Consider the following 19523-nt stretch of genomic DNA (forward strand, 5'->3'; position numbering starts at 1 on the left):
AAACAAACTAAAAAAGAGCAAGTAAATTGTTAGGAACTTTGAGAAAGTGAAGAGAAAATTATATTGTTTTCAGGAAAAAGGAAAGCAGAATCTCATGGGAAAAAAAAATGCTTAATATGTTAGGGTGCCATTTCCTGGTACAAATTTACTATTGCACTAGCTTGTTTAGTGGCAGAGAATACTGAAAGATAAAGGATCCAACTTCAAGCAAAGCCTCAAACCCTTTACTTATGACAGGAATATGGAGATTTTTATTTAGATTTTTCAAGGTCCTCACCACCACTCTACAAAATATAGGAACTTCTCAAAAAAATAAAGATTTCTTGCAATGGGGTTAAACTGCATACTGTACTACTTTGAGATAACTGAAATCAACTGTAAATAAATGAAAAATTTGTGAAGTGGTCTTCAAGAAACACATTAAAACTCACCATCTTACTTAAAGAACAAAACCCCCTTTACATCATATGAAACATTGTTTTACGTTGATTGCCTTAGGACAGATGAAGCCTCCAAGTGTTCTGTCTTTCCTTTGTATTTCATTATCATGACCAACAAGACAAAAATTTACAGAAGTTTAAAAATATGCAGTCATTCCTCAATGTTTAATGAAAAAAATATATAACCTGAACTGAAGAGAAAGTATTCTACAATAGACATGCAGTGAAATTAATTACTGAAATGTCACCTATAAATCCACTGAAATTATTAACGGTAAGAGGAATTAACAATGGAAAAAAATGACATTATGGAAAGCTATACTGTCTTCCTAACAGAGTAACTGATACCAGTCCTGAAAGTATCACAGGCAACATCCAAACAACTGTCAGATTAACCTGGAGATACAGGAGCATGATCCTCTTCCCAAAAATGAACAGAAGTCAGCAAAAAATTAAGCCTCTTTTCCAATGACCTAATGAAGAAAAACACTCACGAAAGCCACAAGCTTCAGGTTTGACTAACAATCTGATTATGCCTGCATGAAAAAAGTTTGAAATACTAAGTACAAAGTACCACAAATAGTCTATCAAGATCATAAGAAACATTTACATATAAGGTCTTTGTTAGAAATTCACTGTTCTCAGTTTCCCAGCATCCAGTATAGATAAACTAAAAGCAGTACTCCCACCTGAGGTCTGTATAAAGAAGAAACAACAGCTCTCCTTTCAGAATTAAAACTCAAGGTTGAAACTTGTGTTTGAAGCACTGATATTCCATTGTATCTCATTATTGAAAAAAGCATGAATGTTGGCCATTCAGTACTACCACCCTCAGTTGATTTCATAGTTTCTCAAAAATTGCAAGGTATTTTATACAAATGATGTCAAGATGTATTCATTACACAGCTCACAATTACAGCCTTGCAATATAAACCAGACAGAACATGGAAAAATGTTTTATCTAAGAATTACTAAGCATAAACACCACTGGCATCTCATCTTTAAGACTTTATTTTAAACCTCTAAGAAAATGACTTCTGTTCAACTAGTGAAGTTTCAGTGAAACTAAATTACATGCCCTCAGAACCGAAGTTATTTAAAGTCACTGGGGTGCTAAGCCATCCAAGCACAAAGAGCAGCTAGTACACTCAGCCTGCCATCGTTTTTGTTTGCACCCTACTAAGGTTTTAACATACAGAGCCAGTTCCTGGTTTTACAAGACTCCAATTCCAATCCACTGATTGGATGCTTCTTCCAATAAAAACCTCTTAGTTACACACAACTACTCCTACCACACTACTTCCCTCTCAGGAATGCAGAAGATAAAGCTGAAACTCGGGGAATCACACTTGTATCTATCATGCTATGCTAGCTCCCGAGGTACTGCAACATTGCTCCTGGAAAGTGATAATCATTACACTCCCTAGCAGCAGTACCAAAGCAAAAATGTTTCTTAAAAAGCCATTTTGGAAAGAAGTTGCACATTTTATTAGATATAGATCAGTCAGGAAAAAGCTACTTAATATTAACAAAGCCTCAAACCCAGGGAGATAGGTTAGTAAATCTAGGTTATATGAATGCAATACTTCAGCAGGAATGAGAACACGACAAGGAACACAAAAGGCCTTGCAGCTTTTACAGAACAAAGCAGCAATCGAGCTAAACCAAAACAAATAACCCACAATGCCTATTTTCTTAGTCTCAATCTAAAGATTTAATCAGACCACCACACCTCTTGCTACAGGAGTAAATATTTGAGTATCATGCCAAAGAGTCAGGATACTTCACAAAATTGCCTGGCTTGCCTCACATGGTGACATTTCTATTTAAGTTTCATGGAACCGTACATTCCCATCACATTACTTTTGAAGTAGAAAAATCCCAGGCATTTGGATTTTCCTGCTAAGTTACTATTTATTTTCAAGAAACTAATTTTTCCTCTTCTAAACATGCCATCTTCTCAGATGAAACCTAACCAGATATTCCAGTCTGTTTTTCCCATTTTATTACAACATGCCAAAGAACTTTGCAACACAACTTCATCCTTTTCTTCCCCTCCTCCAAATTTGTAACACCTTCTCGACCACATTACACAGATCTCAAATGTCATCATCTACTGTTTAGCAAATTTCCCAGATAATAAAAAACAAAGTTATGAAGATAAAACTTTTAATTGGATTAGTTCTAAATCATTTGAGAGTAAAATTTTCACTATTCATAAATCCAAGTACTAATCTATAATCTATATAATTGCTCTACTAAATCCCAGTTTACAGCAGTCAAAACTCCTAAGCCTGAAAAGATATCCCATTAAATAATTTTAAAAAATTAACAAAACATCAGTAATTTTTGCTGATATAAATAATGCAGCGCAGCAACTACAGTCTACAGATAGAGCCAGGAAGCTTAGATGCAAAGCGGTAACTTGGGATATACTGCACATTTTACCACACAAACACATTGGAGGGGCTCGGCAGGGTGAAAAATGGAAGACTATCCTGTAAGATTACCTTGAAGAATGCCTTAGTACTGCAATATCACTAGAGTACCTGCAGATTTAATCAGCTTTGCAATTACTCGCTCTCAAAAAAAAATCTGGTCTGAAAAGTTCCTGGTATACAATGCTTACTCTCAAGCACATTAATGAGTTACACTGATCCTGTGAGACATTTGATCATAAAATGAGCAAATATTGGTAAAATTAAACATATAGACAAGTATCTGCACTATTAGGGTCTAAATAAAAGTAGATCTAAAGGGGATGAGGGAACCCATACTTGACTCTTCAGAACAAAATTGTTTTTTCAGTCCTCATTAATGGACCTGCATAGAGTTTTCCATTTACTAATCACAAATTTGAACTTATTTTCAGAGAAAAACTAAGATAACACGTTTCATTAAAATGCAGATAAGGTGCATCATCTCTCATCAGCTACTTCACTTTATTGCTTTGTACCTTTCATAAACTAGGGTCTTAACCTTTAACTTTTCTTTCACTTGAGCATTTGACTTCTTTCCTGAATCTCAAATCTATGTTATCTATGTTCTATCCTAAGAGCTGTTAACAATTTCTACATCCTTTTTTTTTTTTTTTAAACAGGCTCTTTCTAACCATTCCAATAACTGCACTCTTTATCCATTCTCTATCCATCTCGTTTCTCAATTACGGCAACATCCTAGTCTCTGATATTGAGAGATTATCATTTCACCCACATGTGTTTCATGAATGTTATCTCTCCCTGTCTCTTTGCATCCTTCTCTCTTGCATCAAACATTAGCTTCTTAACCTCACTTTCAAAAGCATTGCTGGCTCATTCCAGCTCTGTTACCTCATTATAACAAAGGATTACTGTTTGCTTTTCATGAGACTCCAGCGGGCCCTTGTACATTTCAACAAGTATTTCCTGCATTCTCTTAGGTTGCTTATGTGCTAATCCCCTGCAAACATGACAAAGGTCCACCCCACTGCTACCCTTTGCTTGCAAGGCTTACCAAAAGAAACAGTTACAATGCTACAGTTCAGATCACTGCGCATCATGCTCAACAATATTGAGTTTTGCACAACTGCCATTTGGCATGATCAGTAAATGACCCAACTTCTGCTGGATTTGAAACTTAACTGAATTGGGGATGGTCTTTATACTCTGTGTTTGTGTAGAATCCAGAACAACACCAGCCTGCTACTGAGTAATGGTTCTAGGCACTAAATAAATACAAACATAAAATACATTCCAACTATTTATTACAGATGTCAAATACCCTAAATATTCCTCTAATTGTGACTGACTTCACGTAAATAAGGGAAAAAAAATTGCAGGACAATTAGATGTCATTACAGATAGCTGAAAAAGGAACAATTTATCCACTAATAGGGGAAAAAAAAAAGTGTTGGGCATTAGAAACATTACAATTTCCTCTACCAGAACATTCCTTTGCTGCAGAGAAAGCCAGCTGCACAGGTATTGTCTTGGGTTCACACATATCAATTATTTTCCTACTCACAGCCACAAGAAAACCCTATGCCACCTAGAGCAAATGCTTATTTGAAAGCATCATTAGAAAAGTAAAACATTATTTACCTTCTTTGAAAGAAATTAAGCATCTAGGGGAAAAACAAAGTGTGTAACAAGCATACCCACATCCAAAGAAAACTCCCTCAATTACTCTATCAACCAGAACTTACAAAGTGAGGTTTTTACATCCACTTGAGTTGGGCACCCATCATGAGAAAGAATCCAGCAATCAAATGCTGTTTTTCCAAAGGATTTACAAAGCAGATAAAGATCCAAAAGGCACACCCATCTTCATCACCTTCCCTCAACATCTGGTTCCCCAACACATGCCAAGAGTACTACTGCCTCTCAACTCTCCAGAGCAATTGCCTTCATATTTCAGAATTTCTTCAGTACTTAAGTAACACTCCAAACTCAAATCAGGTGGATGTCATTTCCTTGCACAATGCTGAAAAAATACTGTTTACTTCATATGGAACTACAAAAAAGCATGCTGTACTATTTCTCATGTACCAGCCAATGAGAAGTAATTTGCACAGTACCTGCCTCCTAAACAAATACTTGCTAAACATAAGCATTACATGAACAGATACTATGATAAAAAGGTGAATTTTCTTGTTAGTATACAGCAGTTTTTACCCATTCAAGTAAAGAGTTTTAAACGGTTACTGCAAGTAGACAGTCTGATCACAGAATCAGGACAAGTTATTAGAATTTCTTGCTTTTTTTGTTTTGCTTCTAACATTTTAAAACACTATATTGCTTTGCACTTACACACTAAAGAACGTTGAAGTATTGTACAAATGCAGGTACTGTTACAATATTAATTTGATTAAAAAAAAAACCAACCAAACTTTATTCCAATTTTACAACCCAACTAATGGAGACAAAAAAGTAAGTTTACTTGCCCAATACCACACAACAGCTCCACAGCATAGCCCAAGAAAAATTCAGGCCTTGCAATATTAGCTTTTTAGCTCACTGTAAGACTGCACTTCTCCTTTGAAAGATGTAAAAAGTAACAAAACTAGGTACAAAGCAGTTTTTGCAGTCTAATGCCCTTTTCATTGTAAATGACAAAGCAGAAGCAGAGTTCTGACTAAAGAAAAAAATCAAAGGTATTAATGAATCTCACATGTAACTATTTCAAACTTCAATACGATTGAAATTAACAGAAAAATAACTACACCTGAAATGAAACCCTTTCTTGTTCTTGTCACCTAGCAGGAAATACAATACTGCTGCAACTCTCCTCTTGGAATAGAGCTTGTAGTTGAGAAAAAACAGCAACTCAGACTAACAAATTTATTGCAGATAATTCCATAAACAAAGTAAGTGTAGCGGGTCTGCATTTTAATGAAAACCAGGTGGTTTTCATTATTATAATACTTTTTTTTCCTTCTCCTCCCATCCAGCTGAAGCACTGACATGCATCCGAAGACAAACCTCTCAACTTTCTGCCAAGAGAGCACTGGGACTGTGGTATGTAAACTCACTAGGGGCAAAATGAAACAAGCTGATTGGAATTTCAGCTTTCACTGGACAATTTGTTCACCAACACAAGGAAAAAGCTGAACATATCTGGACTTTGGGGAATTCTTTTTCTACCAAAAAGAATTCAAGCTGCTGAAAAAGTATGCACATGTGGCTATGAACAATGAAAATTTAATCTGAAATGTGTTAAAGAGCTTCCCCTCCACAAAAAAAAACCCCCACAAAAATAAAACCCAGAAAACCCCTGCGTTATTCAATTACTAGCTTTACACCAAGCATGCTAAAAAACTGCTCTGCAAATGTAAGGACTGAAGTATTCAACCACTGTATTAATAATAGAGGGTCTCACCCAGATCAATCCAGTATAAGAACTAATTTAAATACAAAAATGAACTTTAGACATTTTAGACTTATTTCAGTAGGTCTATAGCATCAGTGACAACTCTACACAAGCATTAACACAAACCTTCTGTCTTCCAGTATTCACTTGCAAACTGTTCAAAGCGCAAATCATACCTACTTGGACACCCCTCACCAAGAACAGAAACTGAACACATTGACAACAGACTTTTCTCTACTCATGCTTTTGTCCATCCCAAGTTCTGACAGATTTGCTGTTCCAAAGGATCATTATTTTGACAGATACATCTTTAAAGAAATCCTCTGCTTTGTTGAGATAAAAGATCTTGCATTCTCAAACAACTTCCTGCTATTCTCACTCAGGAAATCAAACTGCCAGCTGGAGAATTTAGAATCTTGATATAGGCAACTCTCAGATTTTGTATTACAAATAAGGACCCTACACACATTTTTAAAAAGGCAGAAATATTATTCCAGTGTTCAGCATTTCCAGATTAGTAAAGTCCCATGTATGTTTGTACAAACTTCCTTGAAGAGCATATACATTTCCAAGTACATATACAAGTGGGGCCATAAATAAAAACAGATGCCACTTTAACAGATATCAGGTCATAAACTGTTTTCAAAACTGAAAAAAATACTTTCTAAACAGATACTCAAGGGCACAAAAACGTACATATTCTTAAATTAAATTATGTTCAACATCAATATCAAACTGATAAAGTCTCAAGACAATGGCTCACGCCTTCCTGGAAAAATCAGTAAAAAGGTCAGATGTTTATGAACCAGACAATTGCTGGAAAAATACAGACAAACATTATTTCTAACTAAAACTCGATATAATTGTTCTTGTTCAGGAGCCTGAAGTAACTACACATTCAACAATCAAGTACTTGATCCTTACATAACTTTCTATTTGGAAATCTCAGAGGTCTTCACAAGGATGAGATAAGCTGGACAATACTCCTTGTGAAAGATCATAACCTCACAGAGGTTAAGCATTTTATCCAGTATCCTACCCGTGACAAGAGGAAATGTATGGCCATCACACGCATCTGGAAAACTCTGTAATTTCACACTTTAGCCAAAAGACACATTCCTTGCACACATCTGCAGGCCACAACAGCAAGAACACTGAATGGAAAGAGAATCCATACAAAGTACTGCTTGTAATCTTTGGGTTAAGTTGAAGGAGAAATCTGGGAAAAACACATCTACGTATTAAATAGAATATCGCCTTTAACGCAGTATATGTTAGCACACTGGAAAATGAGTTTATGGAAGATTAAGATTCAAAAGCACAGAACTTCCACATGGGATATGGTTTGAGATTTAGAGTTACTTTCAATGTTTTTTTAACCGTTTAAAAAATTATTTACTAGTATTAACAATGCTAGTGACTACATAACCACATGGTTATATTAATTGTAGAGAAAGGTTTCTCAAACTGCTTTGAAAAAAACCTTTTATTTAGCTAAAAAAAAATATCAAATTTTCAAGCTGGTGAACAAAAATACAAGAAATTATTACAACAGAAATACGCTACATAATACTTAGCTACTTGCTGAAGTTCACTTTTTGATATTTACATTCTGTGGATGTTTTCCGTATAATTAAACTTGGCAACTGTTAAGATTAGACAACATCACCATGTGATTTATCTTATTCTACAAAAAGAGAATGTATGATTTTAATACAAAAAAGAAGCAATGTCTGAAACAGGCATCAAAAGCATAAGAAAATTTTTTACAGCTTTTGAAAAACTGCCGATGCAACTGAAAATTATTTAATATTTTTGTAAATAAAACTTGGGTTTTGGCACGGAATGAATTTTGTTTAAGGAAAGATTAAAAAGAGCACATGACCAAATATACTTTGATCTTTCTTTAGTCCAACGTAACTCATTTCTAAAATAGTATTCTCAGTGCCAGTGGTTTCTTAATTATAAAAGATAGTGTGCTTCTGGCCCCAAGGAGCTTGCAACAATAGTATCATTAAATCTTCCATAGCCTTTTTTTTTTAATCATGAAATCTTAGCACAAAAGCCCTCAGCAAAATTTCTGCTTTAAATATTTATCAAGAGGTGAGAAACAGATGGCTAGACTGGTTTTACAGACTGAAAATGTTCTGACATGGTATTCAAACTCTTCTGCTGCCAACTGCTATTAAGGGGTTCACAGAGGTTTGAAAGACAGAATGTGCATCAGAAGTTGAAAAACATCCTTCCTAATTTTTTTAAAGAGACAGCACAAACTCTTTAATTAATTTCCAAGGAAGCCACTTCAGAGTGCCAATCACACAAGTTCACTTGTCTCTACTCACTAAGCCAAGAACTTCATTATCAACCATCCACCAGTCTTCAAAGCTCAGTGAGCCATTAGCATCAAAGCAAATGCACAACATATTCAATTTAACTGCACAAAAACCCAAGATGACAATAACCAGATACATTCTGTTAAATATTCTATGTTAATGTTATTTGTACACTTTACACCCATCACAAAGAACTCCAGATGTACAGAAACATACACACTGAACAGATGCTCATGCTGAGTAGATTCTCTAACATATAACAATCCATCATTATTATCTCCAAATATTTAAAGTTACTTAAAAAAAAACCCTATTTTAGTTCCATTCATCTATTGTTGCCTTGGATATTGCAGCACAGTTTGATACAAGTCAGACAGGGGCACGTTATAAAGCAAGTATGCAGGTCTGCCCAGGACTTCAATATGTAAACCCTCTTACTGCTCATGAGGTGAACATACACACGCTGCATTTGAAAAAAGCATGTTAAAAAAAAAAGTTAAAACTCTGAAAAGTGTATCTAAATAAACAGGAACAATTTTCTATTACTAGTGAAGTGTAGCAATGCTACTTTACTATCATGTGTCCCCTTTCATCACATGACTATTGCTTTACAAATATTACCTAGGAAAAAGTTAAATATTACAGACAGCAAAATTTAGCACACAACAGTCAAATTCTCAGAAAATACAATTTCAGCTGGATTACAGAAGACTAGACTCCCCAGTTCTCACTACTCTGTTGAACCATTAAAAGAATATTATCATGCAAGGCAGTCCACCAAAGTATCTTAAGTTTCTGCGTGGACGTGCCATAAGGAATATACTGCAGAGTGACTACAAAGATAAATGCACTGATGAGAATAAGACTTTGGAATAATGGAATAATACTTTCAAAACTGATCAAAATTTTTTGGTGCGATGAAAAAAGCATAAAAGGGGAACACATTTCAAACAGTGCCGAAAAAGTTGTATAATGAAACAGTTCTAATGACAGGCTTAAATAAATCAACATATATTTTACTAATTCCCATTATGTTATATGATGCTATATCAAAGGAAACGCAACAGGGAGCATGCCATTTAGCCAAGACATACTGAAAAGCACAAAGTGCCTCTCTACTCAAGACACATATGCTTTGGCCAATGCACACCCGCTTCAGAGAATGGTGGTGTACTTATAAAAATAGTTGCTTGAAAAACAAAAAACCTCATAACCCACAAACAGAAATAGCAGCTACAGAATTTAAAGAATTAGAAAATACTGATCCATCAAAGAAAATCCTTCCCTTCTTATGACCCTGATATAACCATTTAATTAGCATATACATCATTTCAATGCCAGAAGAGCCACACTAAATAAGTACAACATAAATACCAGACACGAGTTGCTTTCCTAATCCCCTATTTTTTCTTCTGGTTCTTTATTTGTCTCTAAATTCAACCATGCATGCTTTTTACTTTATCAGAAACAGCATAAAGCATAAAACTCCAGAAAAAAAACAAACACCCAGAACTATGAATCAGCATAAAATACCAATAATCAGCATGAAGAGATACAATCTGAAAAGGCAGAGTTAAGGAGATATTAAAACACCCAATAGAAAATAATCAAATTTGCCTCAGTGAATCAGCAAAGCCTACATACATATTTGCAAATGTTCTGAAAAGCTATCATCTATATACCAGTCTTAATCCTGAAAAATTCCACTGAGACTGACCACAGGTGCAAGTACTAATGAGGGAGAGCTTCAGGCTCAACAAGGTCTCCAGAAAACCTATGCAAAAAAGCTCTCTGCAGCTGGAGATTCTTAACACAGTGAGCAGCTAGTGCCCTGCCGCCATTAGCAAACCCAGTGCCACTTGGGCTACTTTCTGAAGCTACACCGATGCTAGCAACAGGGAACAATGAAGGAAAAGCTACAGTAGAACACAAACATATCTAATAGTTTATTTACTCCTTGTTCAGAGCCCTGTCTTTGAAGCTCCACTAATAGTGGTTTTCCTTGTGTTTTTAACCTAGATCTAAGGTAATTTTTAATTCATTTAATTTTGTGCCAGATTAAAAAAAAAAAAACCCACAACTTTTTTTGCCCAACACTAGTTGTTAAAACAATTAAACATTCAATATTCTTTTCAATCAGCAAGAGAAGCACTGAGTATTTTTCCAATGAAGAAACAGTTTGCTTTATAAACCTAATAGGTATTTTTTTTAAAGTATGACTAGATTCAATGGAAAAAAATAACCCATTTAAAAGGTACACTTTAATGTAAAAACTTGTATTGTCAGTGTCTAGTTGTATAGTTACGAACAGACCATTTTACACATAAAGTTACCTCATTAGCATAGAGTTGCACGAATCTCCTGATATCAAGCAAAAAATACATTAAATTTTTCTGAAATAAAAGTGTTGCAGTGAAACTGTTAGCTTAAAATTCTGGCATTATTTCTCCAAACTAACATATAATAATTAGTGACTTAGGAAAAAAAACACCAGATAGTAGGCCTAGATAAAATTCAGCTAGTGACACTGTGAATGAAATGCCTGTCATTAAAAGGAAGTCTGAGGTCAAAATCCACCTTTTTGCACATATTTCTTAAGCACATAAGGAAGATAAACACTTTCTTACAAAACCAAATACAAGACAGACTACCAAACTTTTAACTGTCATTTCCAAGCTGAACAAAGAAAATTAAGAAGCTTCCAAAATGAACAGAGTAAGCTAAAACTCTGCTTTCTAAAGAGATACATACCTAAGTGCATACAGAAGAAAATTCAGCGCTCTCCTAAAAGGCAAACCCCCATTATTCCAAAACATTGACCCACAAACTCACACCTGAAGTATATACAAGCATGAGCTACAAAGACACACTTGTGCTGCCAATGTAAGTCATGGCTTTTACTTACTCCTTGCTGTAAATATTACAAGAGTTTTATATTTCAGTTTTGTTACAGCAGTGCTATCAGTACTTCACAAGTGTATCTTATCTGAATTCTCATCATGCCTATAAATCCTAGTTAAGTACAAGGTACTGTACAAAACACTGAAGTAACCCCTAAATATCTTTAAATCAGGCTTCTCCATGAAATACACTTGATACAATGCTACGACATCTTCATTTTGCATAGCCAGACACAACTTATTCAGGTGGCTTCAGGAACTTCACTGGCCCAACTCCTACACCTTACCCACACACTCTGACTGCAATGCCACAGCCTGCCATTGACTCCCCAGCTCGCTTGGGCAACTAGTTGTCTGGTGCTGAGCAGATCTTTGCTCCTCTAGAGGCTAATAGCCCTGTACTAGAAACTACTGATAAAGGAATTTAATTCAACTTCAAATTTAAAAAAAAGTATAATGCTACCTCCAAGTTAAGAGTTCCTGAACTGTGTTCAAGCTGCAAAGTTTAACTTTCTGTAATTTTTTTTTTCTGAGCACAACTGTCTCTGCTTCAGTCTTTAAAAGCAAATAAACAAAGAGCAGGGAGCATTTAAAACGAGGACGGTAAACCCTCCTTGGTACTGGTTTGTTTTGGTTTGGTTTTTTGCTTAAGCTTTCCCACGACCAGTGTCAGCTCCAGTTATAGCAGCAACAGTAGGAAATGTGACAAGAGAAAATAAAACATCCTACAACTGCCTGCAAGCAGACATCACTGTGCTTCACTCCGGCAGACTCCCCGGGGAGAAGCCCCTTCTTTACTGCCCTCAGCACAGCCAAAAAACCTTCGGAGGAGGAGCGGAGGTTTAAGAAAAGATCTAACATAACGCAGACACAGGCACACAGACGCTGTCTGTCTCCTTGCTGCCAGTTCTTCGTATTTAAAAAAAAAAAAAACAAAAAACAAAAAAACAAAACAAGAAAAAAAAAACAAAACCAAAAAACCCAATACAGTATTAGCCAATGTTCTGGGGTCCTTTTAGAGACAAAGCTATGCAATAGCTGCTTCTAATTAGGGGCGACAGCTCAAAACGCTTTACTCGTCAGAGCAGTCCGGCGGTTTTCGGGAGAGGAGCAGCCCTGCCACCGCCCAGAGGGTGCCCGGTGCGGGCCGCGGCCGCTGCCCCTGCCCGAGCCGCCCCGGACCCCGCCCCAAGCCACCCCCGAGCACGCCGCCGGCGCCAGCCGCCTCGCACGGAGAGCCCTCCCCTCCTTTCGCCTCAGAGGAAGTCGGGGGGCGCACACAAAGAAGCCCGACCTGCTGTGACCGTTACCGGGCGAACGGTAAAGGGCGAGGCGGCGGGTGGGCGGGCGGGCGCGCGGCCCCCCACCCCACCACCACCACCCCGCCGCGGTGAGCGCCATGGCCGCGCGGGGCGGCGCGCGCGCACCCACATCCCGGGCGAGGCGCTCCCAGACCCACCGCCCCCACCGAGCGCCCGCCCCTCCTCAGCTCCCCCTTCCCCAACGCTTACGCCACCTCCCTCCGCCGCTTCCAGCGTCTCGTCTCCGGTCGCGTCCCCCCCCCCCCACACACCGCCCCCCGAGGCCGCCCCCCCCGCCCGCCCCCCCCCCCCCCGGTGCCCGCCGCTTCAGCGCCGAACAAAGCGCCTCGGCGGCCGCCTCGGCTCCGGCCGCCCCGCGCCTCCCCCGGGGAAGCCGCCTCAGCAGACAAGGGAAGGCGGCGAATCCCAGACACAATGAGAGACGAGCCGAGACTCACCCACAGCTCCGTGCCCCAGCTCATGGCTGCTTCGCGAGCAGTGCCGGCTCCAGCAGAGGCGACGGCGGGGACGAGGCGTCGGCCGGAGAAGGGGTCCCGCCGGGCAGCGCCGGTGCCCTCGGTCACCGCGGAGAGGCGGCGGCGGCGGCAACGAACGACGTCGCTCCCAGCTCCAGCTCCGCCTGGCTCGGGAAGGGGGGGGAGCCGCGGAGGAGACTGGGAGAGGGGCGGGCCCGGCTGAGGCGGCGGGGGGACGGGACGGGGTGAGGCCGCCGCTCCGGCGGCGCCACGCGCAGCCCGGAGCCCCTAACGGCAGCGAGGGGCGGGGAGCGGCCTCACGGCGTGAAGCGGCCCCCGTTGCCGGCTGCGTCGTTACTCTTTAACGAGGAGGAGGAGGAGGAGGAGGGAGGGGGCGCCGGGCGGGAGGCGGCAACGAGGCCCCGGGTCTTTGTATCCCGCCCGGCTGCGAGGCCTCCTCGCCTCCCCCCAGGAAAGCGCTGACTCACGGCCGGGAGAGGCGCGGGAGTGCCGCCTGCCTGGCCGCGCACCGGCGGGGTCGCGCACCGGCCTCACCTGGCACGGGGAGGGGAAGAAGAGCAATAAACAAGGAAGGATATTTTTTTTTCGCGTTTTTTTTTTTTTTTTTTTTTTAACCCCACAGATGTGTAAGTAAATCACGAATTGAGAAGTTGGAAAGTACGAGGCTGACATCTGAGGAAAAATAACCTATTTTTCATGGAGTGGTTGGATGAATCACATCATTGAATGACTCTAACAGGGAGTTCCTCAACGACTAGAAGAGGAAGGATGTTAAATCCTCGTCAAAAAGATTATTTTTCCCACCAAAGTGTCTGTTATGAAGCTACCACTAGAAAGCAAAGGCTTTGAAAGCCGCCCCCGAATTAACTTATCCTGTCAAGGCATCAATTTCTGGATTTTCCTCTCATTTTTACTGAAAGTCATTCTTATAGGCTGCAGTAAAAACTCAGTGAAAATACTACTGTCTTAAGTCTCTATATCATGGAACAAAAATTACTTAAATCCAATAATAATTTCATTTCCAAGTCACATTTCGGGTAACGTTCCTTTGTATCACACTTAATTTAGGTTTAGTCCTATTTTCCACATGAAAGGAAAATGCAAGTTCTTCTAGATGTATTAGAATAGTATTAACATCAGAAATTATCAAAATAAGCAGATGAGATCACAGATCAACAATGTAATTTCTGGAGTGAAATGTTTAAGCTCATCACATTACACAAAAAAGGCACTTGGGTCTGTGGGGATCCACAAAATGAGTAACTGTGCCACATGCTGCGGTGGCCTACACATATGTTTTAGCAAGCCGGTGGTCACAGAACCCCCAAATTTTAGACTCTGAATATTAAATTCCACACTTGGGCACACTTCAGTTGAACTCTGACACATTAACTCAGTTTGTAGATCGCATGTAGTACTGAAAATATTCACCAAGCAGAATACATGTTGAGGATTCAGGTAATGAAGCAGAAATAAATGATAAAAATTATTAATAAATATATATTTTAATTCACTCAACTTACCTTTCAGGAGTAGGAAAAAATGATTTCCATTAAATGCTGTAAACTTCAATTGAAGTTTTGGTTAGCTACCAGCTCACCACACACCTTTATACAATTCTTGAAAAAATATAATCAGATGATATCATGAGATAACCTGGTTCAAAACATTATTAAGTAAAAATTAAAAGAATTTTCTCATCTTACATACTTTTTAATACATAACATTTAAATTAATACCTATGGTCTAACTTGCTGCATATGTAATAATTTTAGAAAGATGGATTTCAAAATCTTTAATCATGCCTTAATCCATATTCTGCTGTGTCCTAACCAAGGTTTATAAATGCACCCAACGATCTGGGCACTTTTGGTGCCTGATTTGGCACTTTTTTTAAAGTGTAATTTTGAGAAACAAATGTACACTGAACTTTAAACACTGTGGGGGAGAATCCTGACCATTTAAGTGAATTAGAAATTTGCTGCTGGCTTCAGGAGAGCCAGGATTTTTCAGTCTCTGATCATTTCAGGAAAACCCATCTTTCCACTTGTTTCAGCTTAGATAGCTAAAAATGAACCCTAAAAATAACTTTCAAGTTAAAATTTTCAACCTTAGAAGCCCCAATGGGGTATTGAAACTCAGTCTACTGGATAATGGATCCTAAATTCTAGATCTATGGATCCAGAAGCTTTGAAAATCATGCACTTCACTTGGCACTCAAATTTGAAATACTGGACTTTCATTGCATGAAACATACATCAAGAGAGTTTCAACATGTAATATACATATATATATTTATATTTGTGGTTGGTTGATTGATACATTAGCCCTCAGGTTCTTTTGCTTAACTCTAATTTAAGAACTAATTACTCCTATTTCTGCAAAATGTGCAAGGCCAACATTCTCAACATGTCAGGATTTGTTTTCAGTTCACAGCAATGCAACAAAATTGAATGTTTTATGGTGATCTCTACTCCTTTTAGGAGAAGGAAACTGCAGCCTGTATCACAGGTACATAAAAACAATACTTAGCTTCTCAGTAGTGCTGAAAAAGCCTAATTCTAGCTAATGAGAGGTTTTTCCCGGGACAAAGATGATTCCTTCTTTCCATGTAGCTCTTTTCAAAGAACATCTTTGCAAGCCCTAGGTTAAAGCAAGCATCAGGAGCCAGACAATGTTGCAGAGATTCTGGGTAACTTCACAACCTCCAGAACAGGTTGAGAGGCCCCTCTGAACTACTGTGTAAAATAGGATAGGTGTTATCACAGCAGCCTCTGGACTATACCTACCTTTTAAGAGCATATCTGAAGAGAAGCAATCAAAAGATAATACTGAACAGGCTTTGAACAAGCTAGCACCGGAATAGGAAACTGTATCATTGCATTAGAGCAATTCTGCAGTCTGGCTAATTATTCATGTTCACAGGTTAACAATTAGACTTGGGAAGTAAGGCTGGTTAGGCCAGAAGCTGTACATATTAACATAGTATTTCTGGGACCCAGCCTAGTGTTTCCGCATGGAAGCATGATGAGCCATTTAACTGTATCAGTTCATTCACAGCTAGCTCAGATCTTGGACCTTCATTGTGCAAGGTAGAACCACCCCTAGAGAATGAAGTCTGACTCAAAGGATACAGTTTACAATTATCTGAGACACTGCTGATAGACGTTGTTTCTTCAGGTAAAGTAAATGAAACAGATTGGGGAGAGTTGGACAACATATATGCACTATAGGGAAATGGAAGAATGATTGCTTCCAATATTCCTGGAAAGGCAATAGTATTTCTTAATCTAATCTGGACATATTATTTTAAAACATCAAAAACATAATGTAAGCTTTTAAAGTCTGTGTAATATAGGATTCAAACCTTCATAATGCCTTTTATACAGTTTTCATCTTACAGGGTTCAAAAAAATTCAAGTGCAAAGGCTATTTCTTGCCAACAGATTTCAGTGGCTTTCTTAGCATTTGAATTGAAATATGGGCACCACTGTTTTCAAGATTGGTTTCTGATTTTCAGTTTGCTTTCAACCTGTACTTCAGAACCAGAAGTACATGTATGTATCAGGTACTTATATGGAAATGTGCATTTCACCTTTAAACTAGGAACCACCTCTTCATCAGTAAAGAGAAGATCATAGCTCATTTCAACAATAATCTACAAAGGTAATTGATTGTAAGTTAGTTAAAAGACAAAAAGCACTTAGGTAAGTTATCACAGAACCTGGAATTCATAATATATTAAGACCATGTGATTAAATCAAATTTTAACTCATTAAAAATAAAACAGAAGTCTTAGCAACATAACACTTACCATTTCAGCTTAGCGAGAAGTCTGACATCAGTCATCATTAGGCCCTTTTCCTGCTTGAGTACACTCTTGTTTTAGGAGATTCCGATACATATACACTAAGCTACGCTCTCCTCCAGTTTAGCAGTTCAGGATGTGAAATGACCTAGCTGTGAGATGAGGAGAAGAGTCTACTGCATCTCCACAGGATATTGCCAGAAATGTTATAATTAATCATTTAGAATTTTGACATTGTTTCCATTACCAGGGATTGCAACTGGCCCTAGGCCTAGAAGTAATTAAACAAATATTACCCTACAGATTTTCATTCTTCTAGTCACATCCTTAAAAACACTAGTCAGGGGGTGGGGGGGTGGAGGGTGTGTGTGTAATTAAAAAAAAGTCTCACTAACGGGACTCAAGAATACACTAAAGACATATTTAAGTAATTTTTTTACACACAGCAAAGGCTACGTGATAATTGCATTGTTCCAGTATCCTTGTAAACCATTAGCATTTTCTGGAAGATGATGACAACTTATTTTTAGCTTAGAAAATTTAATATTAATATTTAGCTGTTTTCTCCCTCATTGACTAATTAATGCAGGCTTTAAAAGAAAACTGCCTCTTTATTTTTAGACTGAATCCACATCATTCCAGTTATTACAATAGTTATGTATTTTGTTAATTCTGTTCACTTCTCAACAGAATCTACTTGAGTTTACAAGTGGACCTAAGGATATTATCTTGGCAGAAAAACAATTTGCATGATTAATTTGGAGTGGCAGAAAAGCTGTCTGGCACTCCCTGTGGGCACACTTTCTGAAGAGAGAAACAGCTTAGTTTTCCATTGCCACAAAAATCAGCAGGACCAAACAAATTACTTCCAAATCTCTCTCTCTCTCAGTGTGAGGTGCCATTAATCCTTTTCTCCGCTAGCCAGCAGTCTCTTTGTCATATTAAAATTGCATTTTTAATCCACAAAGAAAATGAAGTATTGCAAAAACCATTAAGTATTACCTTTTTTTGCTTCAAACCCGAAAGAATTTAGCTCCCTCCTCCCTTTACACATGTATTTCCTCCATCACCAGCACTTTAAGTGCTCTAATTTTAATAAGTATTGATGTTCATAATGCCTCCATATGGTGAGTGGGTAATCATTACTTTACAGCTCAGGAAATACTTTGAGACAAAGGAATAGGTGTCTTGACACTTCAGCTTGTGCTGAGTTCTCCACAGACTTCCTCTGCCTCCCAGAGGCTGGTTATTTAACCATAGCCAGCAGTATGCAAAGAGTTTGTAGCTGTGCATCTGACTAGATGCTTACTTCCACTGGGTTTCTATTTCAACTATTAGGCAAAATAAACAGTTTTACTCTGAGACTGATTTTTTTTTTCATTAAGCAGAAAATTGGCAGGAAACTATATTAGTTAGACCACACCACCCCTGCTTCAAGGCAGAAGGGAAACTGCACTTAGTGCAGCCTCAGCCACTGCTTAGGCAGACCTGATTCTAATTTTTCTCCTATCTCTGAACCTTTTCCGGTCTGTACTGAAATGCATTTTATACAGCAGAAGAAAGGTATGTTTCTTCTTTTTCTCTCATCTCAGCAAGCAACACAGAAAGACATCACCAGTGATCAGATAACAGAACTGAAAGGACACTACTTACACCAGCTATAAATAGCAGGAAAATGAGAACTTCCATCTGCTTTTATGAATATCCTGTGTTCACTCTTTTTGCCTGCACTATAGCCAAGAGCATATCCTTCCATCCCATATGTAGCAGAGGAAATGTGGTATCAATCAGCATCAACTAGCAATATTCTTAAGTACAAATACCCTCTTATTTCACAGGAATTTGCTTTTTTCTGGTGAAGCAAGACTATCACATAACTCAGCATTTCCTTTTGATAACATACAACTGTGTCCCAAGCTGGAGGCTGGACAATTACAAAATATCAGGGAATACACATAAATCATGATATCAAAATGTGATTTTTCTACTCTCAAATGCTTGCATTACCTGCTTGAACACTATAAATCCACTGGCTTCCATTGCACATACTTTCAGAATTATATCAAAACATAACCATAAATGCCAGGGCTTTGCTACCTTAATTTCTGATATCTCCAGTTTACCTAACACATCTCTATTCTCCCACCAACCCCACCCATGCACATTTCCTTACATTAAAAGAACATTGAGCTGTATCTAATATGCAGACTTAGGTATAGCTATGGTGAATTCTGACAGTAAAAATTTTTCATTACCATATTATCTACAGGCATAAAGATTATTACTTTTGAGATAATAACCAAAGACTTGAATAGTAACTGCTATCTGCATCGACTAGCTAGCAGCTTTTGAGCAGAGTGTATGGGTTGACATACTATATCAATATTGGAAGATGGA

General features: G+C 38.4%; 1 protein-coding gene across 4 annotated transcripts in view; it reads right to left on the reverse strand.

Moving 5' to 3' along the window:
- The window catches only part of FNBP1L (formin binding protein 1 like), a 61442-nt gene extending 48030 nt beyond the window's left edge, over positions 1-13412 (reverse strand). For 3 of the 4 annotated variants that reach the window (XM_075038980.1, XM_075038983.1, XM_075038984.1), the window contains exon 1: positions 13280-13412. In XM_075038980.1, coding sequence (XP_074895081.1) covers positions 13280-13303 — 24 coding nt within the window. In that variant the 5' untranslated portion in view covers positions 13304-13412. Of the gene's footprint in view, positions 1-12814; positions 12834-13279 lie in introns of those variants that run through there. The other variant, XM_075038981.1, reaches the window with a different exon arrangement.
- Between the last annotated feature and the right edge of the window lie 6111 nt (positions 13413-19523).

Source organism: Buteo buteo, chromosome 10 (assembly GCF_964188355.1).
Source record: "Buteo buteo chromosome 10, bButBut1.hap1.1, whole genome shotgun sequence".
NCBI lineage: Eukaryota > Metazoa > Chordata > Aves > Accipitriformes > Accipitridae > Buteo > Buteo buteo.